This window comes from Trichechus manatus, unplaced genomic scaffold (genome assembly GCF_000243295.1).
Source record: "Trichechus manatus latirostris isolate Lorelei unplaced genomic scaffold, TriManLat1.0 scaffold00356, whole genome shotgun sequence".
Lineage (NCBI taxonomy): Eukaryota > Metazoa > Chordata > Mammalia > Sirenia > Trichechidae > Trichechus > Trichechus manatus.
Window position 1 is genome coordinate 278,550 of NW_004444292.1, and position 17,453 is coordinate 296,002.

Below are 17,453 nucleotides of genomic sequence, written 5' to 3' on the forward strand. Positions count from 1 at the left end.
CTAGGAACGAACAGTCATTTAACGGAGCATGCACAGAGTGACTATAAAGACTGTGTTCAAAATAATACAAAAATTTTAAGCATCTGCTGTTCTTCTTGGAGATTAAAATATTTCATAATTAGAACTGGTTAATCAACTTATTTTTCCTGTTAGTATCTTGTATGTCACTTTCAGTAACATTTTTACTATAAATGTATAGTTTTAAATGAAACTACTATTCATATCATTCTCTGGGAGTCTTGTTTTCAGTACCCTCTGTTAAAACCTATCTGCTGTGTACCTGGAGTTTTATAATAGAATTCTTCCTAGTATTGTTCTGTTCTACCGTTTTATGTCAAATCTAGTACTTTGCCAGTGTTCTTTCCACTTTTATTTTTAGTTAAAAGCTAGATGGATTTCATACACTACAGATACAGTTTTACCACGTGCATCATCAGTGTTCTGGCATCCTATTTCTGCCCACTCACCACTAGAAATCATTTTTGTACAAGGCTTGCTCCAGAATACAGTTGTAGAGCAGTTTGATGTCTTTAGAGGTAGGAAATTTGTTGATACGACTAGGATCATTCTGAGTCTCGCCATCTTCGATATGCGTTTGTCAGAACTGGGAGTGGTTCAGAACACCTGAATTACAGCTGTTGACTTTGGACAACCTTTCTAAATATTGAGCAAACAATATTAAGTCTAAATTTTAAGTAGACCATTTAAAGCTACTTTGTGGATTTGATAATAAATCTGATCATGCTTTATAGCTAAGGCAGATTTTAGTTAAAATTAAGAAGAAAATATCTGTTTCTTTAACACTAACACAAACTAATTAATTACACCAGAAATTTATGACTCATATTTATCATCAGTTCTATTGTTTACACTAGCTTTTAAGGAAATCAGGAGTGCATTTGATATATTTAAATTAACTCCAGAAGAAAAAAACGATCTTACTGAGAATAATCGGAAAAGAGAAGAAATTCCACTGGATTGTAAAATCACAGAAGATTACAAAACCAAGGAAAACAAGTTATTTAAAGAAAGGAGAAATACAAGAGATGAAACGGATACTTGGGCATATATAGCTGCAGAAGGTGATCAGGAGGTTCTAGACAATGTATGTCAAACAGATGAGAGTTCTGGTGAGTATGTTTGTCATCATTTTGCAATGTTTTTTCAGGGTAGTGTACCATGTTTATCTTCCTCCCATTCTTTTCTCACACTTTAATTCTGATCTGAAGATAATAACAGAGTAGAAACTTCTATTTGGATATCTTGAGTGAATAACTTTATATGGGAGATAGGTCATCCTGTGACTTCTGAATTGATCAGACATATTTTCTGAGTACCTATAATGTTCTCAGCACATTTAGAAATTATAAAAATTTCTGATTGTCTACCTTACCTACTCTTACCAAGCACCTGATTTGTGTATAATTTTATTATATTTCTGTCAGAAATTTATCAAGTATACACTTACTATATTCTGCCCTTTAACTTTTTTTTTTTTGGTACTTTAGATTGAAGGTTTATAGAACAAACTAGCTTCTAAACAATTAGTAAACATACTGTTTTGTGACATTGGTTGCCAACCCCACGGCATGTCAACACTCTCCCTTTCTTGACCTTGGGTTCCCCACCTCCAGCTTTCCTGTCCCCTCCCACCTTCTCGTCCTTGCCTCTGGGCTAGTGTGGCCATTTAGTCTCGTTTTGTTTTATGGGCCTATCTAATCTTTGGCTGAAGGGTGAACCTCAGGAGTAACTTCATTACTGAGCTAAAAGGGTGTCTGGGGGCCATACTCCTGGGGTTTCTCCAGTCTCTGTCAGCCCAGTAAGTCTGATCTTTTTATGTGAGTTAGAATTTTGTTCTACATTTTTCTCCAGTTCTGTCTGGGAACCTGTGTTGTGATCCCTATCGGAGCAGTCAGTAGTGGTAGCCGGGCACCATCTAGTTGTGCTGGACTTAGTCTGGTAGAGGCTGTAGTACTTGTGGTCCATCAGTCCTTTGGACTAATGTTTCCCTTGTGTCTTTGGCTTTCTTCATTCTCCCTTGCCCCAGACCGGGTGAGACCATTGGAGTATCTTAGATGGCCACTCACAAGCTTCTAAGACCCTAGATGCTACTCACCAAAGTAGAATGTAGAATATTTTCTTCATAATCTATGTTATGCCAGTTGAGCTAGATGTTCCCCAAGATCATGGTCCCCACAGCCCTCAGCCCAGCAATCTGGTCCCTCAGGGAGTTTGGATGTGTCTGTGGAGCTTCCATAACCTTGCCTTAGACAAGTTGTTCCGCCCTTTAACTTTGCAGTAAGTAACACTAAATAAGATTATATTGTAAATGCTGTTCTTAGGACATTGGAATTGGCTGAGAAGGAGGGGAGAACCTTGTATAGAATGCAGAGTACAACAGCTGTGGGAAGAGGTGATTAACAAGTAGACATGTATATATTTATAAGTAGGACAGAATAAACAAAAAAGATGAATCTGATAAGACTGCGTATAATTTGTGAATCTTGAGGAACAGTTGAAGAGAATTTTTAAAATATTTCAAAGCATGACAGACTAGATAATCTGGGAGACCCTGTATACCTAGATAAAACATGCTTTTTTGACGCATTGCTGAGCTTGCAAGAAATTGGGGCAATTTTCAGGACCATTGGGCAAGGGAGAGGAAGTTGGTTGCCCAGAGGGTGCAGTTGTGGGTACCAAGCAATGAAGAACAGATAGAGTAGGGAACATCAACAAAGCCTGAAGTTGTTTCCTTGAAGACTAACAAAATAGACAATCCTCTGGCACAATTAGTTGGGAGAAAAATGAATAAAGCCTTAAGCAAACAATATTTTGAACTAAAAGAAGAATTATAGATTGTGTATAGATTAAAAAGATAAAAGAATTTTATGAGCAATTTCTTGCCATCAAATCTGTAAATTGGATGAAATGGACAAAGTCCTAAAAAAATAGAACTGACCCAACAAGAAATAGAAAGCTGGAATAGCATTATAACTATTAAAGAATGTGAAATAGTAATTTTTATTTGCAAGGGCTACCAAATTTAAACTCTTTCTAAAAGTAGACAAAGAACACTAATTCATTCTGTGAGACCATTATAACTTCATTACCAAAACCAGGTGAAGACTATACAAAAAAGGAAAATGACAGGTCAGACTCATTCATGAATGCAGATACAGAAATCCCAAACAAAACATTGCCAAATCAGATCTCTAGCCATGTGTAAAAAAAATGATAATCCCTTATAATCAAGTTGGATTTTCCCTAGGAAATCAGTGGGTAAGGAGAAATTGATTGAGTTGATGTAGACGAGTATTCTTCATTAAAAACAAGCAAACAAACCTAGCAAACTGAATGGAAGGGAGCTTTCTCAACCTGATAAAGAACATTACCAAAATCTTTTGGTAAACATCTTTTTTTTTTTTTTAAAAAAAAAATAATATTTTATTGTGTTTAAGGTGAAAGTTTACACAGCAAATTAGGTTCCCATTTAACAGTTTCTACACAAATTATTCAGTAATATTGTAACCCTTTGGTGACCCAATTATTTTCTCCTTTGAATTTTTTGTGGATACTTTGTGTTTTCACTAATGGAAGGCATGCTGATTAAAGGACCAATTCATAATTATTATTATGAGTTATGGATTTTGATATCCATTATCTGGGATCACCTGCGTCCCAGCGGACCCTGGATATAGTAAATCCTACCAATATGAGTCAGTGATAAAATCTTTTTTTTTTTTTTAATTTTTAAAATTTTATTTCTTGAAAATTTGCAAACCATGAGGTAAAAAACATGAAGGCACCTGGCAATGACTGCACATGCATTTTATTCTAGTCTCTTTCTTCTTAGCCTTTTTATTATTTTTTCATGAAACTTTTCAAAACATGGTACAGTGCATTCTTCCTTACTGCAAAAGCGGTACTTGACAGCCCAAATAAATAAAGCCAATGGATTTTTTATCTCAGGAAGATTACCACTACAGTGTATTCTTCATTACTGCAAAAGCAGTACTGACAGGTGAAATAAAAGTAAAGGAATTTCAATCTCAGGAAAATTACCACTACTATGTAGTCATCATTGTAATAAAAGCAGTGCTAACAGCTAAGAAGCAGAAATAGCTGCCCTGGAATAATGCAGAACTGTTCACAGCTCCACATGGAAGCAATGATAGGACCGTAAGAATGAATGGAGGATAAGAATAACTTACAGGAGTTTGAGTTTCTGGAAAAGTACCACTACAGTGCATTATTCCTTGTTACAAACATATTATTTACTGTTCGGAAGCTAGAAAAGCAGGAAGCCAGGAACACCTGGAAACAATGGATGGCATCAAGGAGAAAATGACCATTATCACTGAATGAAGACTGGGAATAGTTTATTCTCATGATAAGTACGTTCTCACGAGAACATAGTAACTGTGAAACATAGTGAGAAGGATTATCTCATGCTTATCTCAAACAGAAATAAAGGCAAACCTGTCAGAAGTTTAGAAAATTCACACATCCATGAAGTATCAGCTAAAACAGTGCTCAATGTGCATAAAAACGCGGCTCCAGCTCAGGGTTCTTGAGTTTCATGTATTTCAGAAAGTTCCCACCTTGAGGCTAAACGTGTTAAAATGGGGCTACCTCTTTCGCAAAGAACTCTAGGGGCATAAAAAGTGGTTGAGATACAGTATGTCCCAGAGATCACCAAAGGGTTAAAAACAAGCAGACAAACCTAACAGACTGAATCAGAGGGAGCTTTCTCAACCTGAGAAAGAGCATTCCCAAAATCTTTTCGCAAACATCTTTTTTTTTAAAATAATATCTTACTGTGTTTAAGGTGAAAGTTTACACAGCAAATGAGGTTCGCATTTAACGATTTCTACACAAATTATTCAGTAATACTGGTTACATTTTTCACAGTGTGTCGTCATTCTCATTGATTCCATTCCAGTTGTACCATTTCCAGTACTCTGTTTTCCCTGCCACCTTGCTTTCTTGTCTTTGCTTTAGAGTAATTTTTTTCCGTTTGTTCTATAGATGAAATTTTGGAGGAGCTCATTACTTACGGGTGATATTCTTGAATTTTGTGAGCCAGTCTCTTATTTAGCTAAAAGGTGACCTGAAGGGACAATTTCAGTTTAAGGTTGAAAGTGTCTCAGGGTGATAGTCTCGGGAAGTCCTCTAGTCTCAACCAGTCCAGTAAGTCTGGACTTTTTAAGAAGCTGAATTCTGTTCCCCCATTCTTTAAGGATCCAACTATTGTGGCCCTGATCTGAACTGTCGGTAGTGGTAGCTGGGCACCATTTAGTTCTTCTGGTCTCAGGGTAGATGAAACCGTGGTTCTTGTAGACTATTAGTCCTATAGACTACTTTCTGCTCTGAGCCTTTGGTTTCCTTTCTCTTCTGTTTTGGATGAGTAGAGACCAATAGTTGTATCTTAGGTGGCCACTCGCAAGCTTTTAAGACCCCAGACGCTAACCACAGTGGGATGTAGAATATACACTTCATGACCTATATTATGCTAGTTAACTGAGTTGTCCCATGAGAGTATGGTCCTAAGACTTCAAACCTGGAACGCCAGTCTCGCAGGGTGTTTGGCTATGTCTAAAGAAGTATCCCTAACTGTGTCTCCTATGTGGTTTACTGTATATATGGACATGCATGCACATACCTGTGTGTACATTTGCCTATAGATACTTCTGTCTGTGCACACATATGTACCCACATATTTATACTCATATACTTACATGGCTGTATACATATCTGTGTAACCACACATAGTTTTGGTGTTGTTGCAAAATTGTATTTGTCATATCCTTTACCAAAAACATCTTTTTTTCTTGTGCATTTCTTAGTGACATCATTTACCTTGGTCAGGCTGTGTGCACTTCACCCGCATCCGATGCTGTCTTTCCCATCACCAAAACTAACAAGTGTCTACTATTTCGAGAGTTTTTCCTCTGCCTCCTCCCCCCGCCCCATCCCAGTAACCACCAGTGAGTGTTGGTCTGTTCTTGTCTTATAAAAGTGTGCTCATACAGTATTTGTCTTTTTGTGATTGACTTATTTCACTCAGATTCCTCCACATTCATCCATGTTATAAGATGTTTTGAGGACTCATTATTTTTTATGGCTGTGTAGTATTCCATTGTATGTATGTACCACATTTTGTTTATCCATTCTGTTGATGGGCATTTAGGTTGTTTCCATCTTTTTGCTGTTGTAATACTGCAGTGAACATAGCGATGCATGTGTCTCTTAGTGTCCCTGCTACTAGATCTCTAGGGGGTATACCTAGGAGTGGGATTGCTGGATCATAAAGTAATTCCATTTCTAACTTTTTTTTTTTTTTTTTTAATTTTATTTGTTTTAGGCGAAAGTTTACAGCGTAAATTAGTTTCCCATTCAAAAATTTATACACAGATTGTTTTTATGACATTGGTTGCAGTCCCTGCAATATGATACCACTCTCCCCCTTTCCTTTTCCACACTGGGTTCTCTGTGTCCATTCCTCCAGTTTTCCTGTTCCTTCCTGCCTTCTCGTCTTTGCTTTTGGGCAGATGTTGCACATTTTGTCTCGCATACTTGATTGAATTAAGAAGCACATTCCTCACGTGTGTTATTATTTGCTTTATAGGCCTGTCTAATTTTTGACTGAAATGTGGACTTCAGGAGTGGCTTCAGTTCTGAGTTAGCAGGGTGTCTGGGGATGATGGTCTTGGGGGTTTCTCTAGTTACCGTCAGACCAGTAAGTCTGGCCTTTTTTTGTGAATTTGAATTTTGTTCTACATTTTTCTCCCACTCTGTCTGGGACTCTCTCTGGTGATCCTTGTCAGAGCGATCGATGGTGTAGCCAGGCACCATCTAGTTCTTCTGGGCTCAGGCTGTTGGAGGCTCTGGTTCATGTGGTCCATTAGTCCTTTGAACTAATAATTTCCTTCTTGTCTTTGGTTTTCTTCACTCTCCTTCTTGCTGAATGTGATGGGACCAGTAGATGTGTCTTAGATGACTGCTTGCAAAATTTTAAGACCCCAGATCCTACTCACCAAAGTGGGATGTAGAGCCAGTTGATCTAGATATCCCCAAGACCATGGTGCCCAGCCCTAAGCCCCAGTAACCGATCTCTCAAGGTGTTTGGATATGTGTAGGAAGCTTCTGTGACTTTGCCTTGGTCAAGTTGTGCTGACTTCCCATGTACTGTGTGTTGTCTTTCCCTTCGCCAGAGTTAACGCTTGTCTACTATCTAGTTAGTGATTTTCCCTCCCCACCACTGCCCTCTCTCATAACCATTAACGATTGTTTTTTTCTGTGTGTAAACCTTTTCTTGGGTTTTTATAGTAGTGGTCTCATATAGTGTTTGTCCTTTTGTGATTGACTTATTTCATTCAGCATATGCCCTCCAGATTCATCCATGTTGTCAGATGTTTCACTGATTCATCATTGTTCTTAATCGTGTAGTATTCTGTTGTGTATATGCACCATAATTTGTCCATTCATCTGTTGATAGCCACTTAGGTTGTTTCATCTTTTTGCTATTGTGAATAATGCTGCAGTGAACATAGGTGTGCATATATCTATTCATGTGACAGCTCTTATTTCTCTAGGATATATTCCTAGGAGTGGGATTGCTGGATCACATGGTATTTCTATTTCTAGCTTTCTAAGGAAGCTCCATATCCTTTTCCAAAATGGTTGTATCATTTTGCATTCCCACCAGCGGTGCATAAGAGTTCCGATCTCCCCGCAGCCTCTCCAACATTTGTTATTCCCAGTTTTTTTTGATTCGTGCCAGTAATGCTGGGGTGAGATGGTATCTCATTGTAGTTTTCATTTGCATTTCTCTAATGGTTAATGATCACGAGCCATTTCCTCATGTTTCTGTTAGCTGCTTGAATGTCTTTTTTGCTGAAGTGTCTGTTCATATCCTTTGCCCGTTTTTTAATTAGATTATTTGTGTTTTTGTTGTTGAGGTATTGAAGTGTTCTGTAGATTTTAGAGATTAGACCTTTGAGAGAGATGTCATAGCCAAAATTTTTTTCCCCAATCATTAGGTTCTCTTTTTACTCTTTTGGTGAAGTCTTTATTCTCTTTCCCTTTTTTTTCTGGGTTCGCTATTACCAGCTTTCCTGTCCCCTCCTGCCTTCTAGTCCTTGCCCCTGGGCTGGTGTTGGTGAAGTCTTTTGATGAGCATAAGTGTTTAATTTTTAGGAGCTCCTAGTTGACTAATTTATCTTCTGGTGTTTGTGCATTGTTAGTATGGTTTGTATTGTGTTTATGCCATGTATTAGAGCCCCTAGTGTTGTCTCTGTTTTTTCTTCCATGATTTTTATTGTTTTAGGTTTTACATTTATGTCTTTGATCCATTTTGAGTTAGTTTTTGTGTATGGTGTGATGTATGGGTCCAGTTTCGTTTTTTTGCAGATGGACATCCAGTTTTGCCAGCACCTTTTCTTAAAAAGACTGTCTTTTCCCCCATTTAATGGACTTTGGTCCTTTGTCAATGATCAGCTGACCATAGGTGGATGGGTTTACATCTGGTTTCTTGATTTTGTTCCATTGTTCTGTGTCTGTTGTTGTACCGGTACCAGGCTGTGCTGACTACCGTGGCTGTATAGTAGATTCTTAGATCAGGTAGTGTGAGGCCCCCTACTTTGTTCTTCTTTTTCAGTAGTGCTTTCCTTATCCGGGGCCTCTTTCCATTCCATATGAATTTAGTGATTAGTTTTTCCAACTCATTAAAGAATGCTGTTGGTGTTTGGACTGGGATTGTATTGTATCTGTAGATTGCTTTGGACAGAATTCACATTTTCTCAGTGTTGAGTCTTCCTATCCATGAGCAGATTTCTGACTTTTTGAGGAGGCTCCATACCATTTTCCATAGTGGTTGTACCACTTTACAATCCCACCAATAGTGGATAAGGGCACAAGCATCTTTGTAATGGTGAAACATTAAAAACATTTTTTCTAAAGTCAGGAACAATACAAATATGCCTTTTATCCCCAGTTTTATTTAATATTGTACTATGGTCTAGGCAGCACAGTAAAATAAAGAAAAAGGTATAAGCATTGGAAAAGAAGGAAAGAAAAGCTGTCGTTGTCAGATGGTATAACCTGTGTAGAAAACCCAAAAAAACTATGAATAGATTATTAAAAATATTAAGAGTTTAGCAAGGTGAATGGGTATAACGTACAAAAGTAAATTACATTTCTATACACCAGCAACAAATAGTAAATTAAATTTTAAAAGATAAAATTTACAATAGCACTAAATTTAAAATATTACTAAACATTGCTCATGAGATACAAAGCTAGTATGGAGGAAATTATTAATTTCTATTTCTTGAAAGTTATTAAAATCTTTATGTAACATTTTTATTAATAGGAACACAGGATTATAAAATTGTCATTTTTCTTCAGATTGGTTTATAGCATCGCTACAGTTACAATCAAAATCCCACCATATTTTCTCAGGGAATTTTACAAGTATCAGTTCTGAAAGTTACGTGGAAGACTAAAGAAAAGCCAAGAAACAACTCAAAAGATGAAATGAGAACTTAGGGGACAATGAGTTTATGTTATACACACTAAATATATGTCTAATTTTTAAAAAAAATTAAGAGAAAGAAAACTCTTGTATGCAGAGGCAAGATCAGAAACTTGGTAGGAATGAAGATAGGATTTTGAACCAGTTTGCTTTGTTAGAGACAAAAAAACTGAGGTGTAGCATAGCCCTTTCCAGTAGTTTCAGTTGCTCTATAGATCTCTCTGTTACTTATCATAATCCTGTAAATTTCAGGGTAGTATCTCAATTTATACGAACCCTCCCTGTTTTGCTTCCGAAATCTTTCCATGGCACATGGTACATTGCCTCCTCTGTAATTGCTGGCACTGTGGCATGGTGGCGGAGCGCTCCAGCTGTGGAGTGAGATACATCTGACTGCAAGCAACAGCTCTGCCGTTTACTGATGTGTGTCTCTGAGCAAATCATAAAACCTCTCTGTCCTCACCTGTAACGAGTATCCCTTTATAGGTTATTGTATGTAGATTAAATGAATTAATTCATGTAAATAATTTAGCGGGTCTTAATGAATGTTAGCTGCTTTTAGTATTACCACTATTGTTGTTATTCAGAGATTGAGGCATAGGAAATTTATGTGACTTACTCAAAGCCATACAGCTAACATGGAGCTGGGATGCAAATCCAGAAAGTGGAGCTGCAAAGGCTGTGCTTTTCTGTGATTTAATGCTCTCTGAGTTAGCAGTGAGAAGTGTTAGGTAGAGTTTAGGGCTTTGGAAAAAATTCATTTATTTTCAAGTCTTCTCAAACTTCATCTCTGTGGCAAGATGAACTACCTAACATCTGTGTAGTTTAAGGAATTGATTTTAGGTGAAAATCCTTTACTACTTACCATCAAATACTTCTGCTTTCTGTTTTTTTAAAATAGCACATAGTCATTTTGAAATACACCCAAATGAGTTATATTCAAATCTCAGTTATTGATTGTACTGGTTATAAGGAGTGAAAGTGCTCATCCGTAGTGTTAATGAGCCCTTAGATCAGACAGACAGCGGAGGAAACTAGCACTTGTTTTAAGGTGTGATTTGTGGTGTGGAGCCCAGGCTGTTGTGAGAGCACTGGGGCAGGGGGAGTTACTCAGCAGGGAGAGCATCTAGGAGGAGAAGCTTGAGCTGAGCCTAGAAGGAGCCTAGGCAGTGACTTATTTACATATAGGTTTAGTTTATAAATTTAGAGTTACCTTACCTAAGTAAGTGGTTGGAAGCGGTGTATATCCAAGAAGAATGGTCAAAGGACGAAAAAGTAATGGGAGAATTGCTTGAGATTCTTCTTTCTGAATCCCTGTGATTTCTCCCTTCCTTTGAGCTACTTAGTCATGTACTTAAAATTCTTATTTTACTGTTTTATAGTTGTGGGTTACGTTTTCATCTTTATGCCTTTGAAGTACTGTAATACTGAAATGTGGCTAGTTCATATTACTTACCAAAAAATCAGGAATTTTATCAATTAAAGAAAAAACTGGGTTATATAGTGATATATGTTAAAAGTGTGTATGAAGTTTCAATTAAGACACCACAAATTTAATAAAGCAACAGATAGTATAGTCCAGAAAGGTGTATCTTGATAAGACTTCTCTGTATTCCAGATGGCAGGCAACAAATTTTGAGTTTGGGCATGGACTTACAGTTGGAGTGGATGAAACTAGAAGATTTTCAAAAGCATCTTGATGGAGAAGATGAAAATTTTGCTACAGCAGACACAATTCCAAGTAGTGAGTGGCTTTGGAATTATAGGAATTCTTTTCATAACTCTAGATATATAAAACCTTATTTATGTTTTCTTTCATTTTAGATTTATTGAGGGATGCTGTGAAAAATGGGGATTATATTACTGTAAAGGTTGCACTTAACTCAAGTGAAGAATATAACCTGGACCAAGAGGTAATATGTTTTTCAATAATCTCATGAAAGGAAATTGGAAAGTGGCTCTTTTAAAAAATTCCATTTGATTTTTCTTCTTTCCTTTTTTTTAATTGCAGAAGTAAGGTACATTCACTTTATAAAATTCAAGCATTGTAGAGCTAGGTAATGTAGAAAATTTTAGTTCCTGTAATTCCAACCCCCTAAAATCACCATCTGGTTGGATCTTTGATTTTGTCTGTTTTTTAAATCTCTGCCAGTTTGAAAAGTATAAAATGATACCTCTTTGTTTTTATTTGATCATTTGTGTTTCTTTGGTTTGCAGTAAGTACCCATCTGTCTTAGTTATTAAGTGCTGCTTTAACAGAAGTACCACAAGTAGATAGCTTTAACAAACAAATTTATTTTCTCACAGTTTAGAAGGCTAGAAGTCTGAATTCAGCGTGCCAGCTGTAGGGGAAGGCTTTTTCTTGTTGGTTCTGGAAGAAGGTCCTTGTCTCTTTAGCTTCTGCTTCCTGGTTCCTTGGAGAATTCTTTGTGTCTTGGTACCTGTCTTCCCCAATCTCTCCTCTGCAGACTTGTTTAATCTCTTTTGTATCTCAAAAGAGATTGACTCAAGATACACCCTACATTAATCCTGCCTCTTTAACATAACAAAGATAATGCATTCCCAAATGGGATTATAACCCCAGGAATAGAGGTTAGGATTTACAACATATTTTGGGGGGACATAATTCAATCCATAACACCATCTTTCTGTTGCTACTGGAGTTTTTTCATAAGGATTTGTGGAGGTTTTTTTAATATGGAAGCATTTTAGTTCCATCTTCCTGGTTTTCAATTTTTGTGTTTTCATCTTTTATGGCATAGAGGATTTTTATTTTTAGGTATTTACATTTGTCAGTCTTTTTCTGTATGACTTTTGGCCATCTTGATTAGGAAAAGATTTTTATGTTTTCATCTATTAGGTTTCACTGTGGATTTTTTTAGGTTTAATCCTTTGGGATTACAGGTGCCAAAAAAAAAAAAAAAAAGACATTATTAAGATTTTGATTAAAGTTGTATGAAATATATAGTTTGGCTGAGAGTTGACATTTCTACATTTTCAGTCCTTCCATCTAGGAACACAATAACTTTCTAAATTCGTTTAGCTCTTTGTTTATGTGCTTAACCAGGATTTTATGAGTTTCTTTTTTTTATCTTAAGTCTTGCTCATTTTTAGATTTCTTCCTAAGTATTTTGTAACTTTTTCCTCCTCCTCTTTGCCAACCCTTTTTTTTTTTTTTATCTTTTTATAATAGCCATACTAGTGAGTGTTAAGTGGTATCTCATTGTTTCGATTTGCATATCTCTGGTGGTGCAGTGGTTAAGAGCTATGGCTGCTAACCAAAAGGTGGGCAGTTTGAATCCACCAGCCACTCTTTAGAAACTCTGTGGGGCAGTTCTGCTCTGTCTTATAGGTTCACTATTAGTTGAAATCGCCTTGACAGCAGCGGGTTAGTGACTAATGAAGTCCTTATTGGCCGTTTGTATTATTCTTTGTAGTTGGATTGTTTGTCTTTTTGTTGTTGCGTTGTGGGAATTCTTGTATAAGTTCTGAATATTAAACTTATCAGATACATAGTTCCCAAATATTTTCTTCCAATCTGTAGATTGTCTCTTCACTTTGCTGATAAAGTCCTTTGATATACAGATGTTTTTAATTTTTATGAAGTCCATTTTATCTATTTTGTCTTCTGTTGCACATGCTTTTGGTGTCATATCTAAGAATCCATTGTCCAAAAACAAAAAGATCCTGAAAACCCCTTTGTTTTTTTTCTAAGAGTTTATGGTTTTAGTTCTTAGATTTAGGTTATTGATCTACTTTCAGTTAATTATTTTATATGGTTTGTGATGGTTGAGGTTGTGTGTGAACTTGGCTGGGCCATGATTCTCAGTGGTTTGGCAGTTATGTAATGATGTAGTCATCCTCCATTTTGTGATCTGATATAGTTATAATCCATATTGTGACCTGATGTGAGCAGCCAATCCACTGAAAAGGGAGTTTCCTTGGGGTTCTGGCCTGCATCCAGTAAATACAGATGTTCTGGCAAAGCTCACTCTCTCTGGATCCTGCATCCAACTTGTCATCTTCTGAACTCCATTCTTGAGATGTGAGCCAGCAGCCTGCAGCTTGCAGCCTCACCGGCAGATATTGGGATTCACTATCTCCTGCAAACCTGTGAGCCAGCAGCCTTCCTCTGAGCTACCGATTTTGGGTTTATCAGCCACTGCAGCCACATGAGTCAGGAGAACCTTCCAGGTTGATGCCTGACCCACGGATTTGGGGCTTGCCAGCCTCTACAACTGTGTGACCATTATCTTGAGATAAATGTCTCTCTGTATTTGTGTATATACGTGCATATATATATATATGTGTGTGTGTGTGTATATACATATGTTTAATTAGTTTTGCTCCTCTAGAGAACCCAGCCTAGACATTTGGTACCGAGAGTAGTTCTAGAGAAACAAAATCGAAAAGATGAGTTTTCTAAATTGGTTCTCAAGTCAGGTTAGTTTTAAGGGTGTTAATGACTCTATCTTCGGTAGTAAAGAGGGCACTCCTAATCCATGGCATGAAGGGGCAGTATGCAAAACATCACCACCAACTGATCAAATATTTGTGAGAAACAAGGCTCTGGGACTGCATATTTGATACTTTTCTACAATTTTGTCAGAATGAGAAGTATAAGGAAGCTGGTTGGTTGGTCCTGCTTTCACTAGACAAAGTGATTAAAGAAAGAGATGAGCTCAGGGCTTTAGAGTCCCAGCACAAGCACCACATAAAAGACCTCAAATTTGCCACTTGTGCCCTGAACAACAGCTTTATCTCTTGTAGTAACAGAACTGATATTGCTGAAAACCAAATCCAGAGTCTTAACGTTAAGAGTGGCTGAATCACAATGCCACTTGAATTCTCAACCTCGAGTGGTGGCTGAAGTTAAAGTGAGGGAAAAAATGTGATCCTAAAACTTGAGATGGAGACATATGGGCAGATAATCAGGAAGCTGGGTCATCCCAAAATTCTGTTGAATCACTCCTACCAACAGAACCAGCCCTCTTACTCCCATCTGAAGAGATAACTCCACTCTTGTCTGCTAAGCCACCCTCCCAACTAAAACCATCATCCCTTTCACCCCATCTGATGAGATTGACCCAGCTGTGCCTGAAGAGTCTTCATCTGAGGTATTGCCTGGGGTATCACCTGAGACAGGTGCCTTACAAGACATTGCTGAATGTTCCCAGGACCCACCCCCACCACCCATTTTGTGTTTAGACACACAACTAGACTTAAGTCTGAGCAAGCCCCAAGACATGAGCTACAAAATATGACCCAGAAGGAGGTACACTACACTCCAAAAGAACTGCTTGATTTTTCTAATATGTGCAAACAGAAAGTTGGGGAATATGTGTGGGAATGGCTGTTAAGGGTGTGGAATAATGGTGCAAGGACATAAAGCTGGATCAGTCTTAGTTTATTGATATGGGTCCACGAAGTCCAGATTCTTCATTCAGTGTTTTGGCTCCAGAGGTTAGAAAAGGATCTGATGGTTTATTTGGTTGGTCCACTGAAGCATGGATTAAGCGGTGGCCTGCATTAAATCAAGTTGAAATGCCAGACCTGCCTTGGTATACTGTAGAGGAAGGTATCCAAAGGCTTAGGGAAATTGCATCTTAGAGAAGATTTATCAGGTTGGATCCACAGACACAATGGTGAGGAACAAATTTGTGAAGGGAGCCCCAGTATCCTTGAAGACTGCTGTGATTGCTGTTTTATGTCACTTAGATTTGACAGTGAGAACAGCCCTAACTGAAGTAAGACACCTAACTACAATGAGGCTGATTGCACCCTGTGGTGGTAGGGCCAAGTGGTGACACTTAATCTCCAAGACAAGATGGGCATGGTTATTGCAATGGACAGCAGTCAAAGCAGTAATCAGAATAGTCTGACTTGTATGGATTTGTGGCATTGGCTGCTTACTCACGGTGTCTGTAGGATTGAAATAGACAGGATATCTACAAAATAATTACTTGATCTGTTCAAGTGGAAGAATTCTAGGTCAAGTGAATGGCCAGAATAGTCAATTCCCAGACTTGAGCCAGTTTACAGACCCACAGCCCCTTGAATGAAGAGGGGAGGCTGGGTCCCCGTGAGGAGGGACTCCACTACACTGCCAAAAATTTATGCTGTTAATCTTTCTCTCAGCCTTTCCCAAAAGGATCTACGGCCTTTTTAAAAAGTGCTGTTCTTTGGGCAAAAGAAAATACTAAGAATTTGGGGGGATTACTGGACACTGGCTCTGAACTGACAATAATTCCAGAAGACCCAAATTGTCACTGACCTCCATATGCCCACCAGTCAGAATGGAGGTTATGGAGGTCAGGTTATTAATGGATTCTTACCTCAAGTCCATCTCACAGTGGATCCAGTGGGTCCCTGAACCCCTCCTGTAGTGATTTCCCCAGTTCCAGAATGCACAGTTGGAGTATACTCAGCAACTTGGCAGAAGCCCCACATTGGACCTCTGACAAGTGGAGTACGGGCTGTTATAGCAGGAAGGGCCAAGCCATTAGAACTGCCCCTGCCTAGGAAAATAGTAAACCAAAAGCAATACCGCACTCCTAAAGAGATGGCAGAGATAACTACCACCATCAAGGACTTGAAGGATGCAGGGATGGTGATTCCCACCACATCCCCATTCAACTTGCCAGTTTGGCCTGTTGAAAAACAGATGATCTTGGAGAATTACAGTGAATTATTGTAAACGTAATGAGCTGGTGACTCCAGTGACAGCTGCTGTTTCAGATGTGGTTTCATTGCTTGAGAAAATTATTACGTGTCCTGGTACCTGGTATGCAGCTTGATCTAGCTAATGTGTTTTTCTCCATACTTGTTTCAAAGCACCACCAGAAAGAATTTGCCTTCAGCAGGCAAGGACAGCAGTCTACCTTTACTATCCTACCTCAAGGGTATTTTAATTCTCCAGTTCTGTGTTATAATTTAGTCTGCAGGGAACTTGATTGCCTTTCCCTTCACAAGATGTCATACTGGTCCATTACATTGATGACATTATGCTGATTGGACTTATTGGTAGAACATTTGTGTGCTAAAAAACCCATTGCTGTCAAGTTGATCCTGACTCATAGTGGACAGAGTAGAACTGCCCCATAGGATTTCCAAGAAGTGGCTGGTGGATTTGAACTGCCAGCCTTTTTTGGTTAGTAGCTACCAGAGCTCCATTTGTGTGCCGAAAACCCGTTGCCATCCAGTCAATTTTGACTCATAGCGACCCTATAGGACAGAAGAGAAGTGCCCCATAGAGTTTCCAAGGAGCACCTGGTGGATTTGAACTGCCACCCTTTTGGTTATCAGCCGTAACTCTTAACCGCTGCACCAGCAGGGTTTCCATTTGCGTGCTAGAGGGTGGGAAATTAACCCAACAAAATTTGAGTGCTTTCCACCTCAGTGAAATTTCCAGGGTCCAGTGGTGTGGGACAGGTCGAGATATTCCTTCTAAAGTGAAGGACAAGTTGTTACATCTGGCCTCTCCTGCAACTGAAAAAGAGGCACTGCGCCTGGTGGGCCTTTTTGGATTTTGGAGACAACATATCCCTAATTTCAGGGTGCTACTCTGGCCTATTTAAACTACTAGTTTTAAGTAGGGTCCAGAACAAGAGAAGGCTCTGCAACAGGTTCAGGCTGCTATGCAAGCTGCTATGCCACTTCGGCCATATGATCTGGCTGATCCAGTGGTGCTTGAAGTGTCAATGGCAGATAGAGATGATGTTTGGAGCCTTGGCAGGCCCCTATTGGTGAATCACAGCGCAGACCCTTAGGATTTTGGAACAAAGCGCTGCAGATAACTACTCTTCTTTAGAAAAAGAGTTTTCATTTATTACTGGTCCTTAGTAGAGACTGTACATTTAACCATCGGCCACCACGTCACCATGCGACTTGAGCTTTCCATCATGAACTGGGTGTTATC

General features: G+C 38.5%; 1 protein-coding gene across 10 annotated transcripts in view; it reads left to right on the forward strand.

Moving 5' to 3' along the window:
- MPHOSPH8 (M-phase phosphoprotein 8) overlaps positions 1–17,453 on the forward strand; it is a 68,899-nt gene that overhangs the window by 12,766 nt on the left and 38,680 nt on the right. For 7 of the 10 annotated variants that reach the window (XR_002823016.1, XR_002823015.1, XM_023725682.1 and 4 more), the window contains exons 5-7: positions 858–1,130; positions 11,154–11,279; positions 11,360–11,448. Coding sequence is in view for 8 of the 10 variants with exons in the window: in XM_023725682.1 (XP_023581450.1) it covers positions 858–1,130; positions 11,154–11,279; positions 11,360–11,448 (488 nt within the window). In the remaining 2 variants the exon portion in view is untranslated. The remainder of the gene's footprint in view (positions 1–857; positions 1,131–11,153; positions 11,280–11,359; positions 11,449–17,453) is intronic. The other 3 variants (XM_023725684.1, XM_004390935.2, XM_023725687.1) reach the window with 2 other exon arrangements.